The 21,159-nt window shown below is 48.7% G+C and overlaps 1 protein-coding gene and 1 long non-coding RNA gene across 15 annotated transcripts in view; one reads left to right on the top strand and one right to left on the bottom strand.

Moving 5' to 3' along the window:
- The window catches only part of MSI2 (musashi RNA binding protein 2), a 255,745-nt gene extending 239,634 nt beyond the window's left edge, over positions 1–16,111 (top strand). For 5 of the 11 annotated variants that reach the window (XR_008467594.1, XM_054207881.1, XM_054207883.1 and 2 more), the window contains 3 exons: positions 7,609–7,763; positions 9,693–9,770; positions 11,773–16,111. Coding sequence is in view for 10 of the 11 variants with exons in the window: in XM_054207881.1 (XP_054063856.1) it covers positions 7,609–7,763; positions 9,693–9,734 (197 nt within the window). In the remaining variant the exon portion in view is untranslated. Of the gene's footprint in view, positions 1–7,554; positions 7,764–9,692; positions 9,771–11,772 lie in introns of all 11 variants that reach the window. The other 6 variants (XM_054207877.1, XM_054207879.1, XM_054207880.1 and 3 more) reach the window with 3 other exon arrangements.
- Positions 16,112–18,864: 2,753 nt separating this feature from the next.
- LOC128912982 (uncharacterized) overlaps positions 18,865–21,159 on the bottom strand; it is a 39,237-nt gene continuing 36,942 nt past the window's right edge. For all 4 annotated transcript variants that reach the window (XR_008467805.1, XR_008467806.1, XR_008467807.1 and 1 more), the window contains one exon: positions 18,865–20,571. This is a non-coding gene — a long non-coding RNA (uncharacterized LOC128912982). The remainder of the gene's footprint in view (positions 20,572–21,159) is intronic.

Here is a 21,159-nt window from a genome sequence, read left to right on the forward strand (position 1 = left end):
GCTGTGCCTGTGCACTCCTGCAGCCTGAATAGGCAACCGAGAACGAGGAGCACCGACCTCTGATTTCAGACTGGCATTAATTTGTACATCCAGTCTCGGGTAAATCGCATCTTGGTTGTTAGCATCTCTGAAAAGCAAGGGACGGGCTCCCATTAACTTCAGCCGTGGATGCACAAAGAATTGGCTTTGGCCAAGCTATCTATATCATGTGTGCAGTGCTAGCTAATGATATTTATAAGGCTCTAAGCGCTAATGATGTAAGATTTGCATGCGGTGCTGAAGTTTTCCCGCAGTCCATACCATGGCTGGTTATTTAAAGTATCAGCGTCACACTGTGACTGCTGGGCCGTTCGTCACGCACGCGACAACGTGGCCATTAGCGCTCGTGCTCCAGGACACATGGGCTCCCCAAGGAAGGGGGCGATCTTCCCTGCTCCAGTCGCCGCGGTTTTACTGCAATGTCCTCTGCAGCGCTTGCGCTTGGGTTGTTGCAAAGGCAGCACAGCAGGCTTGGATGCTTGGGTAACAGGGGATAGTCCTTCCATGAAAATCATCTCTTAAAATCCAGCGGTAAATCCTAAGTGCGTTGAATTAAATGCCTCCAGACTGTGGTGTAGTTCCCTGTCCCAGCTGGGCTGCTTGGGACCCTGCTTTGCTGCTCTGCTGAACCCATGGTGGGCAGAGGAACAGGCAGCAGTGCGCGCAGGTAAATACCATCCGCTTGCTGCCGACGGGACCGCGGTGCCTGCTCTCCATGGGCTCATCCCGCCGGGCCGCTGCCAAACGGCACCTCCCTGCCCTGTGCCCCCCACCCCTGCCCCTTTCCATCCCTGTCGGCAGCGTTCAGTGTTGTTTTATGGCTTACTCCTTCGAGCTGGAAGATGATGTTTGCAGCATGTTGTATGAATTTTTCATAAAGATAGAAAACCAGCCTAATCTTGTGAGCTTTGAGTCTTGGTAGTGGGTAATGGCTTTGATTTAAAGCATTTTGTCTTAATGATAGTTATATTGAAAATTTCCTGCTGCTTTCAAGCACGTGTAGTTATTATCATAAACACTGATGGTAGAAATGCCTGCCAAATTGTGCATGGCTGTTTATGGTAGATGAGAGAGTCATCCAGAAATTAGAGTGCTGGATCAACAAGTTGTCAAGAAGCCCGGTTGTACAGAAAGCCACCCTGCGGCCGGTGGGACAAGGCAGGAGCAAGGAGGGCCTTGGAGGAAAGAAGCGCTGGAGATGACCAGCACTGGGTGTAGAAAATGCTTGGCAGGAGATCAAAAGCGAATTTCTGACGAGAAGGAGCTGCTTGAGAAGAAGGTGAGGAGTACGGAGGGAGATCAGCCCCTCCCCAGGCAGAGCACTCGGGACGAGGAGCCCTCTCCGGGAGGTGCAGGCGGCCATCAAGTGCCGTTAGATGGGTCTCTGGGGGTGTTGGTTTAGTACTGGCCAAGGCACACTTGCAGCCGTGGGGTCCCAGCGTTACCGCAGCTGCGTCGCTGTGGGGCGCAGGCAGGGGACACGGGTGCCTGCCGATGGGGAGGAGCTGGGGCGGCTCCAGCCGGCTCCGTTCTGCTCTCAGCTGTTCTCTCAAGTGCAAAACGTATTTCTGGCTGTGGTAAAGGGGTACTGTATCTCATCCTGAATTACCCTGCCTCTTCCCAAAGAGGAAATCCAGTAAATCGTGTGGTGGTTTCTTGCAAATGTGAGGTTTTTCTTGCCTGTGCACCACGGCTGGGAAGGCAGCCACGAGCTTCTCTAACCGCGTTTTGCACCGGTCTTCACCTTTCTTTTTTTTTATATCCGTATTTGTTATGTGTTTAAAAAAAAAGCAAAACCACAGTAGTTACCGGTGAAGAGACTGCTGTAGGAGCCAGTCTTCCCTCTGCGATGGTGGTTAAGTCTTTGGGGTTTGGTGCTGTGGGAGAGGGAACAGTGTTGTCACCGAAGGCTCCGTGTGGGCTGCCTGCGGGGGACAGCGGTCCCCATGCAGTGCCTGTCTTACACCTCTGTACGGATTTCACCTGGTTTATTTCCTTTGAAATACAACGTACTTTAGCGAGGCTTAGAAGTGTTGCTTTGTCATCATGTCTGATTTACTAGGTCCTAAGGGACTGCCCATCAGCCCGGTACCACGCAAGTTCTCTTTGTAGGACGGTAATGTCAAAATCCTTACATTTCTTCTCACTTTCCCTCCCTTTCCCTTTTTCATTCATGGCTGAATTGAGTTTATTTGGGTGGGATTCCAGCATCTGATTTGTTGTGCTTTACCCAGCTGCCCTCTCCGCCCCTGCAGCGAGGCGTTTGGATCCTCGTTAGTGTAATACGCCGTTCGCTAAGGCAAATGTCATAACGAATCCTGACTTAAGAAATTTCTCAAGAGTTCATCGAGAGAGAGTTTATCTTTCAATGGTGACCTTTCTTGTTGAACGCGGATTAATGTATGAGCGGGATCTGTGTTAACATGGCAGTTTGCAGGAGAAGGCACTTGATAAGTGAGCTCCAGCGAGCTCCGTCCCTGCTCCACGCAGAGCATTCCGTAGCACCGAGCCTCCTGCCTCCGCATGAACCCGGGCTGCCAGCTGCCCCTCGGGCTCCAGCTCTCGCCTCCTTGACATAAACCACTTGCTGGCTGAACGTTGCGTTGAGAAGCGTCTTCCACGCCTGTTAAATGTGGGTAAAGACGGCTCTGCTAAAGGACGCCAAGATGAGCGAGTAATAAAATAGCCTTGCTCCTTGAAGCACTGTCTCGAGGTTATGGATGCATTTTAAAATTCTCTCCAAATTCCTATTTATTTTAGCAGAAAGACTTTCAGTAGATTCTCCGGTGAGGAGATGCAGCTTGGGCAGAGGAGAGGGTGCAGTGAGCAGGCATGGTTGCACCAAACATGTTCCCGAGACGAGACCCCCGTGCGGGTGCGTGCTGCAGTAGGGAATTACAGTAAACCCTGGCTTTTGCTGTAGCAAAACCTGGTGCTGTAAATACTAAACGCTCTCAGCGGTTTGTGGCACGGCACCGAGTCTAAGCTCCTTTTATCCATTTCCAGCCCTGTCAGGAAGGGCATTTCTCTGTCTCTTCCCATCACCTCTGGAAGATGGAGGCAGTACCAGTGTTTGCCGTGGCTCTCCCAGCCACCCCTTCAGACAAGGTCCACCTCTTGCTGTGCCAGCCATACACAGCATATCCCAACTCCTCCATCGCCGACACTTTGCATTTAAAAAAGCCTGTTCTGGGGCTGTTTTATGAACCCACATTTGCTTCAACATCTCGTGCCCCATCTCACTTTCCCTCGCTGCTTTTCAGTGCTCCCCAAGCCACCGTGGCACTGGGCAGGGTAGAGCCTGAGGCTCCCCAAAGCCTGTCCCTCTGGCCTGCTGGCAAACGTTCACTTACTGATCAAAATTTACAGGCTCAGAGCCTTTTCCGTAAGAAAAACCACAGCAAATTCAAAGTGAAGCAAACAAGTCTTTAAACTTCGTGGTTCGCATCACTGCCACATCTCTTGGCTGCTGTCTCCTGATCTCCATAGGTGTAGGAAGGAGCTTCTGTATCCCAGAGGGTTGTTTTGGGGCTGAAGAAGACAAAAGTTGGTTAGCTGTGACTTACAGACATATCTAATCTTTTCCTTATCTCTCCTGATCTTGAACTATCACAGGGCTTCCTGGTGACACTGGGGATTGTGAATTATGTGCAGGGGAAACCCTTGAGTTGGAGGCACTTGGCCGCAGTCTCAGAGCTGTGAGAACGTCCGGTGCAGGATGGTTTCCTGTGCAATTGGTCGGTAAATTGGACCTGAACCTTTCAGAGCATGTTGGAAATGGGCACTTTGACTACCAGGACTTCCTGGGTGCTGGCAGTCTTTGGAAGGAGAGGAGATGGTCCTGCCAACCCCCAGGCAATGCTCAGTCAGTCTGATGAGTCCTGCCAGCAAACCAAAGTCAGGAAATCTTTGGTCAGCTTGGCCAGTACCTCTGGTGGGACCAGGCAACAGGTTGGGCTTTGCTGCTGGTCCCCATTGACTGGCATCAAGACATGGTCAGTGATTCCCTCCCCTCTGCTGGGACAGCGCAATCCCCTGGCGGTTTTTCAGCAATGTGCTCCCGAGCTTCTGCCCTTAATTATTTCCCATTCTGACCGCAGGGTGTCAGTGGCCGGGGGAAGCTCTCAGATTCCTTCCAGCCTGCAGGGCATCCATCTTAACGCTCTGCGATTCCCGCAGCTCGCAGCAGCCGTGGCTCTTGGACAGCTTCTGCCTCCTCCGGCGACTGAGCCAACATCGGGAACTTGGTCATAAAGATACATCTCCAAAGAGTCTTAAATTTTCTTGGAGGACTGAAACAGTATCTGGAGCCTGGAGGATTTGGGGGGGACTTGGGGGTAGGTGTCGTGTTCTTCATTTTAGTCTTGGATTATTCCAGGTTTGTGTAAAACAAATCTGTTTCCAGGTATTTCTTTCCAGAAGGCATCACATTTTGCATGTTGGGAAAGTCATTCAAGGTCCCTTTGCTGTTGTTCCAAAGCGATGCTAAAAGTGCTTCTGGCTCCAGGTGAGCTTATGTGCAGCTATTGTAGGGAGACAAATATTTAGCAACTCACCATGGCTGAGTGAATCGTTAAAATATGGCTTTCTGAGGAGCGCTTAGCCTCCTAGTAATTATGAGAGCTGTTCTGTTTCATTTATTGGGTCTGGAGCAAAGTGTCGGCTCTGTGAAAGCTTCCAGCCCTCTCTGCGCTGGTTTGCAGGCAGCCGTTCCGCAGGCGTGCAGAGCGGTGCGTCCCAGTCTCCGAGCGGCAATTCCCGGGCGATGGAGCGGCGGGCGGGCTTTTGGGGTGCTCCTTTTTCTGCAGGTGCTCCTGTGAGTGGTGTGTGAGTTCAACTGGTGTTCAGTGGACCGAAAATTGTCTTTTTCTTACATTAGATACCCAGAATCAGAAGGACTTTTGAATAACCGGTTGCCAGCTCTTTCTGCATGTATGAATGCCGGTGTTTCCAGTCTTCTTAGAGACATTAATGACAGTGGCCAGGGTGGGATGTTTTGGGGGACAGAGCCTCTCTCCATGGCTCCTCGGTCTCCATTTGTGAGGTTTCAGGACACGGCAAAGCATGTCCCCTTGTCCCTCATGCACGGTTCTGTGGTTGCGGGTTAATGATGCAAAACTCTCCCGCGGGGTGGATGTCTGTCTGTGTGTCTGTCCTGGTAGCCACGGCATGGCCACAGCCTGTCAGCGCGCAGTGCGCGCTGCTCCTCCCCGTGATGGCCACGGCAGCAGGTGGCTCCGGGCATCGCACGGGCAGTTGCCTGGGGCTGAGGCTCTTCCCTGCTCCTGGCCCCAAGGCTGTGGGGCACGACGGGCTCCCTGGCCCCGCCGCCGTGGGGTGCAGGAGTATTTTAGTAGCAGGATCCCCCCTTGCCTTGCCCTGTCCCTCTGCCGCGCTCCTGCCTTTGCTCCGAGCGGCCAACTGGGTTTTCTGTGTGAGACTTGGCAGTAAAACTCGCATCCGCTTTATTGAACCAGAAGGAAGAAAAGGGAAAAAAAGTGCTAGCTTATAGTAATAAAGGGCTTTTGAACATCTCAGCTGGATATTTTTCTTCATGAGTGAGAAGGCCAAATGTTATCTTGACATTTAATCTTTAATAATAAAAAAGGCGCTTTGTTTGCCAGTGAATTCCAAAATCTGTTTACTCTCTCATGCCTTATTTCTTTTAACTTGCTAGCTTAGATGTCCTACTTACTTTCCCCTGCTACCCGTTCAGAGCCGCATTAAATAGTTTATTTTGTAAAATTTACTTTCCTGTCATTGCAGAGCCGACGGCTACCGGGTTGACTTTTTTTTTGACCGGTTCATTCATTCATTTGAAAAATGGAGGGGGGACACACCTCTCGGTGCAGGGGGAAGGGGCCAGGGCAGGAGAGGTGGTAGCCCAGCAGCAAGCCCAGGCTGAGCCCAGCGCAGCCCACATAAGGTGCTGCCAAAGCCTTCCCTGGGGCTGCCCGCGGCGAGCGAGCAGGGCTTTCTCCAGGGCTGGTCTCCATCCCTGCGGTGGGTCAGCACGGCTCTGACCTGTGGCTAGCGGCCGAGGGTTACTGCAGGCTGTCAAACTTTATAAACCCTTTTTAGTGCTTAATGAAGATACGCGGGAAGTCGCAGCCAGAGGAAAAGGCTGAAGAAATCTTGGCGCAGCCTCGAACGCGGAGGTGATGGGCTCTGCCGTGGGCCGGGTGCCTGGTGGTACCAATACCTGCAGCTGAGGCGCCCGGGGCGGCTGCGGTGTTTGTCACCGCTGCTGGACTTGTCCCCTCCCCAGGCGCGTGTGCAGCAGCGTGCACAGCCCTGGTGACCGGGAGGTCGGCCCTGGTGACCGGGAGATCGGCCGTTAGCCGTTTGCAGCGAGTGTCTCGGCGCTGCCGGTAGCTGCCCGCGGCGCGGATGCGGTGAGGCTGCGGTGAGGCAGTAGTGGGTGCGGGCAGGAGGGTCCCCGCGTGCTCCCCAAGGACCCCGCGAGTTCCGCTCAGGTGTAGCTCCAGCTTCCCGCAAGCCATTTCCATCCAGCTCCTCCTAGTCCGCTAACTTTTCTTTTGCATTGAAACTTTTTACTCATAAATTCTACATCCAAGAGCAAATGTGAGAAATGCCAGAAGCCTGATCATCTAACATGCTTTAATATCTAAATTTATTCTTTAGTATCATTCTTATTTACATTGTTTTTCTGTCTCAAAAAAAAAAATAAAGGGAGGAAAAAAATAAAATTTTCTTTTACTTCCACATTAGGAGGTGAGTTGTCATACACCCTCTGGAATTCTTTTTTGCTTTTGATCTTTATTTATTTGTTTAATTTTGGTTGATGTCCCAAGCATGGTTTTGGAGACGAAGGTAGGTCTTCGCTCTCCAAATCAAAAGGAAAAAAATTAAATAAAACAACACTCTCCTTGGTCATATTAAAAAAAAAAAAAATCCAAACTGTTCCATTCCATACCATTTAAAGAAAATTTAAAAATCTACTATTGAACTATTTCTACAGCTTACTGATTTAAAAGGGCGGGTTTGTTTTTTTTCAAAAGTATCGAATGGATCCAAAAACGATTTTCCTAGACGCGATTGAAGTTATTTGCTGTCAACATTTTAATATCAATATTACCACAATGTGTAGTCTCAAACTAGTTCCTTTGTAGTTTGCATGGGATGTGAATGCTGTCTCGGCGTGCCCAGACCTAGAGAACTTGTTACTACTGCATGAGCATCAAGTCAGATGTTGAAAAATATCTATTATATTTTGTGATAATTTGGTGAAAATGAGCACCTCCAGTCTCTGGTTGCAGTAGTGTGTTGAATGATTGTTCTTTTTTTTTTATATATATCCATATATATATTTTTGGAGCTCTAAGCTTCGTAGTAGTACGGGCTGACTCTTATCCAGTACTTGCTCTCCTATCGCATGGCCTTGGTTAAGTGTTAGAAGTTGGGCCTAGGCTGTTTATTCTGGTGTTTGGCTTTGTAATAACGGTGCATGCCCGGCGTCTGGCCTCATACCCAGCTTTATTCTCTGCACACCAGTCTTGAATAGCTACAGTGCTCAACCGAATTTTGGCGCACCCGCTTCCCCGGCAGGCTCCAACCCAGCCCGACCCGGAGGCTTCCCCGGGGCCAACAGCCCAGGGCCCGTCGCGGACCTCTACGGCACGGCCAGCCAGGACTCCGGCGTGGGTAACTACATAAGCGCCGCCAGCCCGCAGCCGGGCTCCGGCTTCGGCCACGGCATCGCCGTAAGTACCGACCAGAGCTGCCGCCCCGGCGTCTCGGTCCAGGGTGGCGGGGGTGTTTCGTTGTTTAATGATGATTGGGAGGGGGGTTGCGTTGGGTTTTTTTTGTTAATTGTGACCTGACGGCGAGCGTGGCGCCTTGCTGCCGTAGCCTGCTAGAGCTGTGCCCGACCCGCTGGAGCTGCCAATGGGCTGCGCCGCTCCAGTTCCCAACTCAGCCAGGAGTGCTCATCTGACGCCTTCTGCCCTCCAGACTCGACAATTTCCAAAAGGAAATATTTAATAATTATGGGCTTTAAAGTTTCTGCTCATCTATACGGGCTTTTTATTAGCCCAACCGCCCATCCCGGCTGATGCGCCCATTTGCAGACAACGCACCAGTCCCTGCTTCCACCTAAATGGTGGAGGTGAGGTGGTGGAGGCCCCATGGCTGGAGACATTCAGGGCCAGGCTGGATGAGGTTCTGAGCAACCTGATCTAGTTGAAGATGTCCCTGCTGGCTGCAGGGGGGTTGGACTAGATGGCCTTTAAGGGTCCCTTCCAACCCAACACATTCTGTGATTCTATGAAATGAGCAAAAAGCAGCTCATTAATTCAATCATTGGGACCCCAGGGCTGCCCACAGCCATCCCACCATGGGGCTGTCCCACTCCCCACCGCCCATCCCTCCAACTGCAGCATCCCTGCGAACCGGGGTGGACGCTGGCATTTGCTGACCTCCTGGGTGACTTCCAGCTGGTCACAGCATCGCTAAAAGTCCTTAAAATCTGCAGGTTACCAGTAAGACGCTTCCGGTCCGTTGTCAAGTCATTGGAAAAGTGCCTCTTTAACGCGGCGCGGGTCTGCAGTCTCACTAATGATGGGCGATGGAGATTTGCTTAACAAAGCTGCATGCTGGTTTTCCGATCGCGCTGTTTTACCTGTGTGTGTTAGCATGAATGTGGTTGGGCCTCGTTGGTGGCTGTCACTCTCCCAAGCAGAAAAACTGCGACCGAAGTCGTTTCCCTTTTTGTAGTAAAACGATGAGATTGGTTATTTTTTCCCTCTCGTACGATAAAGGTGGCGAAGTACAGAGGGCTCCCCCAAGACCCCGCAAACCGAGCGGAGAATTTCACTCTCTGACCGAATGGGATGGGTGGGGGGAGCGGGAGCGTAGTGCAGACAACGTTCCTGAAATTCTGTTATTTTAATTGCATAAACAACCAGTCCCCAAAAAGACAAAAAAAGCCCCGCTACCTCCGTTTGTGCCCTTGTGCTCAACTCCCGTCCCGGTCCTGCCCCTCCCGTGGTCACGCCAGGGACTTGACAATCCCTTTGGATCAATTCTAGTACCAAACACGGAATATTATTGCTCTGCTAAGAGCTACATCAATTTAAACTGCCATCTCTCACCACTTACAACACCTCTTATTTTCCATTTTTCACCTGAAGAAAAAGACCTGTTTGTTCTTGAAAACTTGGGCACTTTGGCCTCGGCGACAACCTGATTTTTTCAAGTAATTGTGTCCGAGGTACGAGCCTGGGGATCCAGATTTGTCTGCACTAACGCTTCTCCAAAGGACGATTTGTATTTGACTTGCAGATTGGCAGCCTCTTATTTTCCCCCAATAACTGCAAAGAACCCCGTAGCTTTTTTTTTTTTACATATATATTTACTTAACACTCTCCATTTACTAACCCTGGTTTAAAAATAAAGAAGGGAAAACCCCAAGCTTATTTTTGCAGCTGGGGGAATGAGAAGATTACGGTCTTGGAAAGGTAACGGCAGGGTCCAGCGCACCCGGGTCACTGGTGACCAGAACAGCTCTCGGAAATACCTATTCATGCTGGCAACACAGTCTTTCAAGTCCTTTGATAATTTCTTGCCAAAATTAATAATCATCTGTTCCCATGTATAGAGCACTGATGAACTTAACAATTGTACAATTTTAGGGACCTTTGATTGCAACGGCTTTTACAAATGGATACCATTGAAACGTTACACATGGTTGGTTGCCATCTCACTTGGAGGTATTACAGTATATACCATTTGTACTTTGTGCTAAACTACCATCTCCCCTGTATTTACTTTAAGTGAACAATTTTTTATCTTCATTTCGTCTTTCCTTGGCCTTTAATCATTCCTTTCTGTGATTTATGTTATTTGAATCAATCTCACGGGTTGGAAACTGGAAGACAGATCGGGAGCTAAACCTCCTTTTTCGTATTCACGACGCTTAGTGCAATAATTTGGAGAGTTAAAAACCCCGCAGAAAAACCAGCGATCCCAGAAACCTGTGGGGAAAGGACCAAGTGGCAGCTGAGAGCGTCCCGATGGGGATTATGGATCCGCTACCAATGCACCGGTCTGAAAATAGACGAGCCCCGCTGCTTTCTTACGGAGAAACCATCACTCTTAATTAAGTGCTATACCAAATATTACAGCTAAAAGATAACATTGTAACTAGTAACCATAGAGCAATTATCAAGATTAAAAAAAAATTAAACCTAAGCAAATTAAATTAAAGACATTACCTGAGTAATGCATCCTTGGATCGCTGCCAGTTTCCTACCCTTTGAACTAAGCTCAAGTTAATTAAATGTTTAAATTATTTTTTTTATTATTTTTTTGGCCTTTGGCATATTCATCTTTGCAAACAAATATTCCTACACCGAGAACAGAGTAGATTAGAAAATTCAGTCAATGAAAAACAGAAGTTACCCCCCATTAAACGGCACAGATTTACCTCTAGAGCTCTTAGTCCATACAGAAAATGTAATGGATGTGACAGAGTTTATTCCTCTGCCTTTTGCCCGGCACTGCCTGATCAATGTCACATCTTTTACGTTCAAAATCGGTGTATGAAATTAGAATTACAGTTAGGCAGGGGGCTAGGAGCTGTGGAAAACATTGGGAGGCTTTAAATTGTATAAAAACAGGTTTATACCTAAATACTAGTGGATAAAGGGGTTTTCTATTTACTCTTCATCTACCCACATACACCCAAGATTACCTGAAATTGCTCCATCAATTGATTTGCTCCACCGAGTAGTATTTTTTATTGGAAAGAAAAAAAGTGGCGTAAGCACTCTTGCTTTAATCCCAGTTATTATTTGCACATATCCGTGTACGTTCCCGGATCAATTTGTCAGCATCCTTCACGTTCTCCGGGCCGTCAGGCTGGGTAATAAGGAGGTGGTACCCGAGGCCGGCTGAGACCTCGGCAGAACATCATCGTTCACGCTAATAACGCTGCAGTAAAGGCAGCGTTCATCAGATTAATGTATTGTAATCATTTCACACTTACCACAACACATCAAACTGTAACCATCATTTACTGGCCAGTATTAAGACTCAAACCGTTAATGACTTAAAAACAGAAAGTGCTTTTAATGTTGCTCATTACTAATTAAAATAGATTTTGAGAAGGGGAAATGAGCCTTATTATTAATTCCTCAAGGACCACTGAGTTTGAAATTTCCATTGCGGCGGCGCATCCTGAGTTGCCCGGTCCCTCGCCGGCCCCCGTTCCCCAGGGCAGGAGGAGCCGCAGGTCCCCGGGGCAGGGACCGGCCCATCCCGCACAGCTGCTGGTGGCACCGGTGGCACTGGTGGTTCCGGGCGTGGCCGTTTGGTTGGGGACGGGTTTTGGAGGTCACCCCCAAAAACACGTGCCTTCCTCGCCGCAGCCAGCCCTGCGAGCGGCCGCCGCAGAAACAGCCCCACAATATTTGTTTCCATCTCAACGTTAAGCACCGGCAGGAGCAGAGCGTTAGAAGCTGGAGCCTGCGGTATAAAATAAATCACCACCGCTGCAGCGTGCCCGTGTAGAACTTGTTGCCTTTCAAGTCCTTTAGCCGTGCCGTTAGAAAAAACTCATTTTACCGAAGCCTTGTGCGGATCAGAGCGTGCTGCGTTTGCAAACACTTGGTGTTTGTTTGGTTTGGTTTTTTTTGTTAAAAATCCCAATTCCTTAACTAAATCCTCTTAACTCGCTCTCTCCTCCCTGTCCCCCGTCCCTTCTCCCCGCAGAGTCTCTCTGGATGTCCGGGCAAGACGGGGCGAAGTTTCTGAGCGGGCCCACCTTTGGGTGATCTCGTCAGACTTTGAGCACGACATCATCACCGATAACGCAGGCAAACGGGAGGTGGCACTCGACGGACTTAGGTTGTTTAAAATCTCTCTCATCATCTCATGAATCTGCTGTACTATAAAAACAACAGCTTTTAAAAGTATGTATATAAAATCCATTTCTTGTTCGTTTTATTTTCTTGATGGGTTTTCCCCCCCGCCTTTCTCTTTTTAAACCTCTCCAAACCACATTTTTTCGTAGCGTTTTGACATAGTCTCGTAGCCACGTAGTTCTAATTCTTTGTGTATCTAGCAAGAGCCTAACCATAGCGTAACTGTTATATTAAGGAGTTTCTTTCGGTTTTTTCTCCCCCCCCCCACCCCTCGCCCCCCGCCTCCTTCCTCCTTCTCCCTTCTGTTTTACGTAGTCGTTGTTGCTTAAAGGATGCTGAGATGGTGACAGGAGGCTCAGCCGCTGGTGCCGGCCCTGCGGCCGCCGGGGCTGGCAGGGGGAGCGGAGCCGGCGGCGGGCACGGTTTCGGGGTGGCCTTGCAGGGCGCAGGGGGTGGGGGGGGTGGGGGGGAGCGCGGGTGAGCAGCAGGTTCTCTGGCCCTTCTTTTCGTTTGTGGCGTCTTCGTTAACCTAATTCTCTCTATTTTCGGCAATAAGGCAAGGACGACAAACTTTTTGTGCGTCCTTTTTCTATAAGTGCTTTTTTTTTGTTGAAAGAGGTGATATAAGGTTTTTTGAAATTGTGAATTCTGAAAAAAAAAAAAAAAAAAGAAAAATACTGTAAATACAATTCCATTAACTACATATAAACTATTAAGAAAGAGAAATACAAACCTATTTTTGTGATGGAGTCAGCCTAAGGCAGTTTCTCTATGAAAAAAAAACGGAAGAAAAAAAAAAAAAAGAGGAAGTTGTAGACTTTTTTGACGGACTGCCGGAGCTGGCCCGCGGGAGTTGGGTGATGCACACGCTGTTCCGCTCGCTCCGTAGCCCTGGTGGCCCTTCCAGCTCTCCCAGCGTCATACCAGCATCTGCGCTCTCAGACGTGCACAGCTTACAAAGGAACAGTCTCGTGGTATTTTTTATTTTTATTTTTTTATTTTTATTTTTTTTAATTTAAAACCTGCTTTTCCCAAGACTGAAAAAGAAGCTACGATTTTTTTTTTTTTTTTTTTTTTTCTTTTCCTATTTAATGCATTTATGGTTCAAAGCACACCTTTATGGTTTGGGTTGGTTTTTTTTTTTTTAAGTTGTTTTAAACTAGATCAACTTGCTGTCCAGTCATTTCAGCTGCTCCGGGGCCAGGTCCCCCCTCCGCACCCACCGCTGCGGGCAGAGCGGCTCTACAGCTCGCGTCGTTACCTTTTTGTTAATCCATTATTTCCTGTATTTACAAATTAGGAAAGCAACTTCGGTTTTTGGTTTCTTTATTCTTTTTTTTTTCTTTTTTTTTTTTTTTTTTTTTTTTTTTTGGGAATACCTCAGTGCTACAAGTTTCACCCTAGAAGCAACGGAAGATTTTAATTTATTGTAGTTGTAAACAGAATTTAAAAAAAAAAAAAATAAAGTATAAAACATCATTGCACTGTGACTGGTAGGGGAAAAACTGACAGTTTCCTATTTGCACATGTTTAATATTTGGCTGTTATATATATGGTCCTCTGTTGGGGGAGGAAACTTATGAAGGATATTTTTTAATTTAATTTTTTTAATATTGGTAAATAGGCCTGCAACAGCAAACTAGACGTACAACATGGTAGGTGGCATTAAGAACATACTGTAGTGTGGATATATTTCTTCTTTTTTTAACGTAATATTGACAAGTTTTATTAATATTTTTTTAAATTGTTACGTTTATAAATTTGGTACTTTAGGTACAGCCAGTATAAGACACTGAATGCGACATTTGTTAAAAAGAGCTGCTGCACTCCTATTTTTGTAAATTTTACTAACGAGTAGACTAATGTAGACATTCAATAGACAAGGTAGAGCAAGGCATCTTTAACAAAAACAAGGCACCATACTGCTAACCGAAAGGAGAAAACCTTGTTTTTCTTGTTTTTAAAAAAGGATCATGCTTTTTATGTAATGTTTTAGGTTTTTTTCTTATTTCAGAACAACCAGGTTTAAGCAAAATGCTGGACGCTTTTTAAATATTGAGACTTGATCGAGTAATAAAAGAAATAAAACAATTCTTTAAAAAATAAAAACGGAAAAAAAAAAAAAAAAAACCACACACAACAAAGCAAATTCCCTGAAATTCAATGTACCGTCAGGGAATTTTTTATTGCTATTTTGTCAATGTTGATGATGTACTGTACTACCAGTTGGTTTTCCTCTCCATTCCCTGTCACCTCATAGAATATTCTTTGTTGATCATTGTTGTATGTTAATAGTGTATAAAATGGCTATCTTGTAAGAGTGCTGTCCTGATGCTAGTGTAGTGAATTTTTCCCCCCCTCTTTCTCTCTTCCTCTTCTAGTACATATTGGTAGGTGTATCGTAATTAAGGTTAAAAATTTAGATGTAGTTATTCAGATTTAGGACCAGTAAGGATAGAACTTTCTCTTATTTAAGAAAAAAAAAATGCTAATAATTTTTGGGAAGGTTTTCCTTTTTTTTTTTTTCCTTCTTTCCTCTTTTCTTTGTTGTTTTTTTTTTCTTTTTTGTTGTTTTTTTTTTTTTCTTTTGCTGATCTGATGCGGTTTCAACTAACCAAAGGTCTCACAATGTTAAAAATGCTGGCAAACTCCTAAGGCATTTCTAGATCCCCACCCTTGACTTTGGAAAGGGGATGTGCCATACTACCTTAAATGCTAATGCTAGATATGCAAAACTGGATTTTTTTAATTTATTTTTTAAAAGAGGGAGGCACGGTATATTAAAACGATTTTACTAAGAGAAAAAAAAAAATATTTTTTTAAGAATGCTCAGAAGAAATTGCTAATCTGTGTGAATATGTTTTAGATGTTTATATACCTTTTGAGAAGTCCCAGTGGCCCATAGCACAAATGTCGTGGAATCCGATATGTTTTGATGTGGCTACCTAGACTATGGTTCACGTTAGTCCCCCACTCATCTAGAAATCCATTTCGAAGGGTTCTTCTTTTTTCCCTTTGTTCGTTTGTTTGGGGGTTTTATTGTAAATTTTTCAGCACAAAGGTTCAGCTCCACCTTTGTTTTAGTCAAGCACAGCGAGGGAAGGATCCTTCCGAGGCGTATTGCCCTTTTCTTTCCAAATATCTCATACGGGCCTGCTCCCCGCCCCCGGAGTGACCAAAAAGAGCGAGATTTCGATCCAGTTGTGCGAAATGGGCACCCAAAGCTGCTCCTCGGGGCCGGCGGGTTCCTCCCGTGGCACCGCGGGAGGGCCGGGCCGTGTCCCACGCGCCGGGACGTTTGGAGAGGCGTCGGAGCCAGCCACAAGAGCTCGGGTACCCTCCCCCCCTAAAAACCAAAACAGTCCTTTGTGATCGGCTTGATTAAAATGAAGCCTGATCTGTCCTTTTTTTTTTTTTTTTTTTTTTTTCCTTCATAAACGTTCATTTTAAGTTGAATTTGTAGCTTGGACTTTAAGGTAGCATGGCTCTCTTTGCTGTAAGTTTCTTATTGTTTTTTTTGTTTTTCCATTGTACAGCAGCGTACCGCTGGTGAATGTTACACATCTTGCTAGGCTAGTTAAACCATTGGGTAATTGTTGGTAATAACGACCTGAAAGGTGTTCGGATTTCTTTTCTTCCCTGCTCGGAAGCCTAGGATGCTGTTTTCATCTGTAGTGTGAATGAGGGCTAGCGACTCCAGCCACCGTTACCTTCCTGTTTCGTTTCTGCCATTCACTCAATGCAACATAATCAATAATAAAGCAATATAGTTTACTACATTTTTACTGAAGGCCAGCCATGGTTATGTATGATATTGCATATGAAACTGTTTACAAAACAAACAAACAAACAAAAAAAAACAAACAAAACCAACACTAACTCATAGCTGTCTTTTATGCTATGGAAATGTCTCTTGGGTGGAATTTTTTGAATTCTTTTTTTTAGTGGTTTGGTTTGGTTTTTTTAAGCGAACTAGTTCAAACAGAAAACTGAAGTTTAGCGTAAGGTGAAGAGACAGGATGCATCGAAGACACACCGGCAGATCCCGGTCTGCGCACAGACACTGTAGAGTTTCATACGTACAGAATCCCAGTCAAACCCATTGCCGCGTGCGAACACTACGTGAGGAGATTCTGTAAGCTAAGCAATACTTTAATACTGTAATAAAAATTACCAAAAAAAAAAAAGGAAAAAAAAAAAGAAAAGAAAAAAAAAAAAAAGTAGTTTGAGAAAGTCAATCCTCGTGATCGGTTCTCGGTTCCCAACCAGTCCGAGTGTGTTGTCTGGAGAGAGCTCCGTGTCCGAGCAGGGTGCAGCCCCGGCAGCCGGGGGGAAGCAGGACCGGCCCCTGCGCCCGGCTCTGTACATACTCGTAACGCCACACGCGGGCTCCTGTGTCGCGTCGACCGTCGTAGGTAGCAAATCCCCGTCATTCTCTGTTGTACAAGGTCTGAACTCCATCAGTACTAGGATGCAAGTCTAAGCATTTCAGGTGGTCATAAATGTACCTAAATAAACTATGGCACAGTGGCAGGCCTAGCCCTTCCTTTTATACTTTAGTATGAACTGATGAGAACTTTGGTAGTGACTTTTTTTTTATATATATACATATATATATGTATCTATATATATCAAGCATCTTTCAGGTCTCTGTGTATGGCTTTCTAAAGCCCTGTTGTAAAATACTATGTGGATGGGGGTCTCTCACATCACAGATGTGGAAAGTATAATTTTATATTTGTATTTTCAAATAAATAAGTTTGTGAAAGGTTTCCATCCTCTACTGTGGTCCAGAAATCAATGTGTTTGTCTGACGAAAAAATACAATAAACTGTTTTGAACAGATCCGTGGAGTCCCTTTCATTTGTGGGGGGGTGTGTGTGTGTGAAATGTTTATTCCTGGGAGGGAGGCCAGGAAGGAGGCACCCCATCACCCCTCCTGCTCCCGTTGCGGGGGGGGGGGGCGGCTGGACCAGCACATCCCTGTCCCCATGCCCCTGCGCAGGGCTCCCAGTCTCGTCCCTCCTGCCGTGCACCACCCGGCACCTCCCTGATGTCGCGTCCCTGCCCCGGGGACCGTCTCCTTCCCTGGGGAAAGGCTGAGTGAGGGGGACCTGGCAGCTCTGCCCGCCCCCGCAGACACATCGCGTCGGCGTACGCCCGGCACACGCAACCTCAGGTAAAGGACATCTGTGGTGAGTGCCACCATTCTTAATGGCTTTCACTCAACCCAACATTCCTAACCTGGTGCTCTGGAAGCCCTGACGGAAAGGAAGGGCTTTACTCTGTGGCTTAGAAGTATTTTTATCCAGTATTTTCTATCCAGGCGTCTGTCAGTGTATCTTATTTATCAATCTCAATGTGTTTTACCGAGTTACTTGAGGCGGGGGGGGAATCTTACCTGCTTTCTCCTTGCTCCCTCTTTGGGGACCGGCTTCCCTTGCCTCGGAGGGGAGGGAGTGGCTGGCAGGGGATATGGAGCAGCCTGTCTTCATAGGGGAAAAAACCATCAAATTTCCCATAAAGTGCATCAAACCCATCCACGTGCCTTCCAGAGCAGCTCTGGGGGAGAGAGAGAAGGAAAACCAGCCCCAACCTCCCTGTCCCAGTCCAAGCTCCTGGCCCCATAACAAAAGGCAGCCGAGCCGGGATGCGAGGGCTGTCCCATTCCCAGTCCCGTTGCCGGAAGGGCGGCGGGCGGCCATGTGTTCCCAATCCGGTCAGATGAATCCCTCAGCCCCACGCGCACGCCATTTATTTTTCTCATTAGGAGCAACACGCATTGTCTGGCTTCGCCCCCTCTTCGCAGCTCGGATATTTCACCAGGGGATGTTTGACTTTGGCACTTGGAAGTGGAGCGGAGCCAGCTTCCCCCCGCCCCGATCCTCCTCCTTTATGTCTTAAATATTCAGGTTATTTCAGCCGGGACAGCACAAGTTCCCGCAGGCCGGGGGCATGACCAGGAGGTTGGGATGCGGGTTTGGGCTGGGATGGTCCAGCCCCACCAGCACCCACAAACCTCTCCACCCCAGCAGCCCCCACCTCGGGCATCGCCCCCGGGTCCGTCCCCGCCGAGGGGTCCCGGGGTGGAGGGGGGCAGCAGCGCCGGGGCTCAGCCGGGATCGCGCCGGTGAAGGTCAACGCGTGGCGGGACGCGGGACGGGCTCCTCTCTGGAAAGCAGTCAACACATCAAGCCCTTAATGGGATTGATGATTAGTGGAGCACCGAGGGGAAAAATTAGATTAGAAAAACAAATGAAAATAATTTCGGAAGTAGTGTTTATTCGGGGTGGAAGGAGCTGCCACTGCGAGGGCTGCAGGAAACGATTTGACTGCAATCCAGAAGAAAAGGAGTGCAGGTCTGGAGTACATTAGTGTGGTGGGAGGCCGGGAATAGCAGCCACTTAACCCTGTCATTCAGCAAACATTAGTGAATTATGAGTGTATTATATGTTGGGTTATGTGTTTTGTGGAAAGCCCGGAGGCCCGCTATATCTGCACTAAAATGTTAGTGGGGGTCTCTGTCAAAATGTAAATTTTTATACCGACTCTGGAATAAAAATAAGATTTTGTGTTCGCCTCCCAGCTACTGAAATCAAATTGCAGCCAAAATCAGAGTTGTAAAATAAGCAAAAATTTCCCTTCGCTGTCAAATTAGTGCCCCGATAAAGAAAACAAGGGATATAAATGTGATTTACTTCCTTTCCCTCCTGTCATAAACGTTTATGACTGAGCGGTAACGATGGGTTTCAGGAGGCAGCCGGGGCTCTTTGGGGTTTTGTGGTGTAGCCACGCGGTGGCGGGGGGCCCATGGTGCGGTACCCACAGGGGCAGGCGAGACCCCGCATCCCTGCACCCCATCCCCATCCCGTGCCCCCTCCCCCCACCAACGACACCCCCAACCCTGCGCCACGGGGGCATGGCGGTGCGGTACCCACTTGCAGCGGGGGCTGTCCCGGCTCGCCCGGGGACAGGGGTGAGATTTCCCGGGTTTATGGACCCACGGCGCAGACACGCGCACCCTCCGCTTGTCCGGCAGAGCTCCAGAACCCCCATCAGGCATCTCCAGGCTGCAGTTCGGCCGCAGAAACCAAGCCAGCGTTTATTAATTATGAGCTTAAGCACTTCCTTTCATGGCTATTTACGAGGCCCTCCTCATTATTAATAAAGAGTAATAAAATAGAGGGGGTTTGAAGCTCATTTGTTCCGCAGGGTAGTGACTCCCACGGTGGGCACGAGCCCAGATGCCACCCAGCGTGCGGCCCGAGAGCACCGAATGCTGCAACCCTGATTATATTGACAATCCCACCCCAAAGCCCCCCTTTTTACCATTCTGCAAGCAATTATTTTAAATATCGTAGGACATGAACAATGACAACAGGCTCTACATTTGGAGGGTGCCTGGCCGCGGTTTTCAGTTGGTCATAAGGCGATGGCAGCTCCCGTGTGTAGAGAGATACTTGTAATTCATTAGCTATTTGCAAAGGGCACCGATACTTGACTTCATTTCTGCATCAGTCGAAGGCTGATTTCCCTGCTATTTACCTCCATGGCAGCGGCTGTAATTAGCAGCAGCGCGGGCTCCCATGGGCCGGGCTGGCGGCTGCCGCTCGCATCCGCTGCTCCGTAATTTCTTGTCTGCAGGGCGAACAAAGGAAATTAAAGTTTCTTTTTTGCTACAAGCGCAAGGGCCCGGTCCTCAAAGCCGTTTTTACCCCGGGGTGGCAGCGAGCCCAGGTCGCCAAACCCCACACCCGGCTTGACTTTATTTATTGACACGAATAACTAAAACCACAACGGGGCTGGGGGTGCTCAGGCACCTTCCCATCCGCTGCCTCGGCTTCTGCCGGAGCAGCCGGCACGGCCCCGCAGCCGCGGAGCCCGGGGACCAGCCGAGGCCCTGGCGCGGGGATGGTGGCAGTGACGGCGATGGTGGCAGTGGTGGTGACGGTGTCCAGCCCCTGCCCCGCCGCCGCGGCTGGGTGCTAATTGCCGTGACATATTGAGTGGCACTTGCCCAGGGAGCGGGCGAGAGGAGCCTCTGCACCGCTCCCGCTCGCTAATAATTACTGATTAAAACCTAGTTAAAAAGGCAATGAAGACTGAAACGCGCATTAACCGAACGACCCCCGGCTCGAGCCAGCCGCGGAGAGACGGGAGCCATTACGACATCATCACTTACAGCGGCTCCAAACATTAACGGCGGCTGGAATTTCCCCAGGATTTCGGCAGCTTGTGCTCAGCCGCGTGGTAGGAACCGGGGCCGGGGAGCCCATCTGCCGTCAGCCCATGGCGTTAAACCCCTCACTTTGGTGTTTTCCAGGCAGGGAAGGGCACAATGAGTGGCACCAACGGGTGCCTGGCTGGGTACCGCCGGCCGATGCGGGGCGATGACCACTTCAGGACACCTCGGGGCCTTGCATCCCACCAGCGTTCAGTCTTTTATTTCCCACTAATTTGAAGCACCGCAGTGACCGAGCGCTGACAGGCTCTCCCATGGCAAGAATGCAGTGAATGAACCTGGCGGGGGGAGCACGGCCGAAGGAGGGCTCTGGTCCTCGCTGCCTCCTCGGCGCTTCGTGGGATGCACACGTGGTCCTGGAAATCCCATCCCGGCCATGTCCCGGGCAGGGAGGGAGGTGAAACCCTGTAATGACAAACCAACTGCCTCAGTCGTCTAACAACAGCTTCATCCCCAGCTCCAGGCTGCCACCACACCAAGGCGGCGTTGGCCGGGGGTTCAGGAGGCCAAGCAAGGTGGGAAGGGTGCTGCCGCCTGCCCTGCCATGGGAAAACAAAGAGAGAGGTCATTGCCGCTATTTCTTAGACTGAAATTTTAAAAATTCTGCTGGGTGGTTTAGCAAATTAGAGAAAATGAGCCTTCTTTCTTCTCCAGCTCATCCATCAGCCATGCCAGCCGCCCCGGCACGGGGACCAGCGAGGGAAAAGCTGTTCTTGCGGCAAACTGAGAAGATGGAGGGGCAAAGGGAGGGAGACACACACACCCCCCGCCAGCCCCTTCGCTCAGAGGTAACACTGTTCTGCTGGGGAGAGGGCACCAGGAGCTGCCCCGTACCGGGTCCTGCTTTCCAAAAAGAGTCTGAATTAAAATCGTCTTTCCTTCCCAGTTACCGCACTTCACTCACAGCGCCTGACAGCTTTGAAAATGGGCCCAATTGAAATCATCATATCATGTTGATTTGGGGTTTTTCTTCCGTGCCCGGGCAGTTTGGCA

Source organism: Rissa tridactyla, chromosome 7, assembly GCF_028500815.1.
Source record: "Rissa tridactyla isolate bRisTri1 chromosome 7, bRisTri1.patW.cur.20221130, whole genome shotgun sequence".
Classification (NCBI taxonomy): Eukaryota; Metazoa; Chordata; class Aves; order Charadriiformes; family Laridae; genus Rissa; species Rissa tridactyla.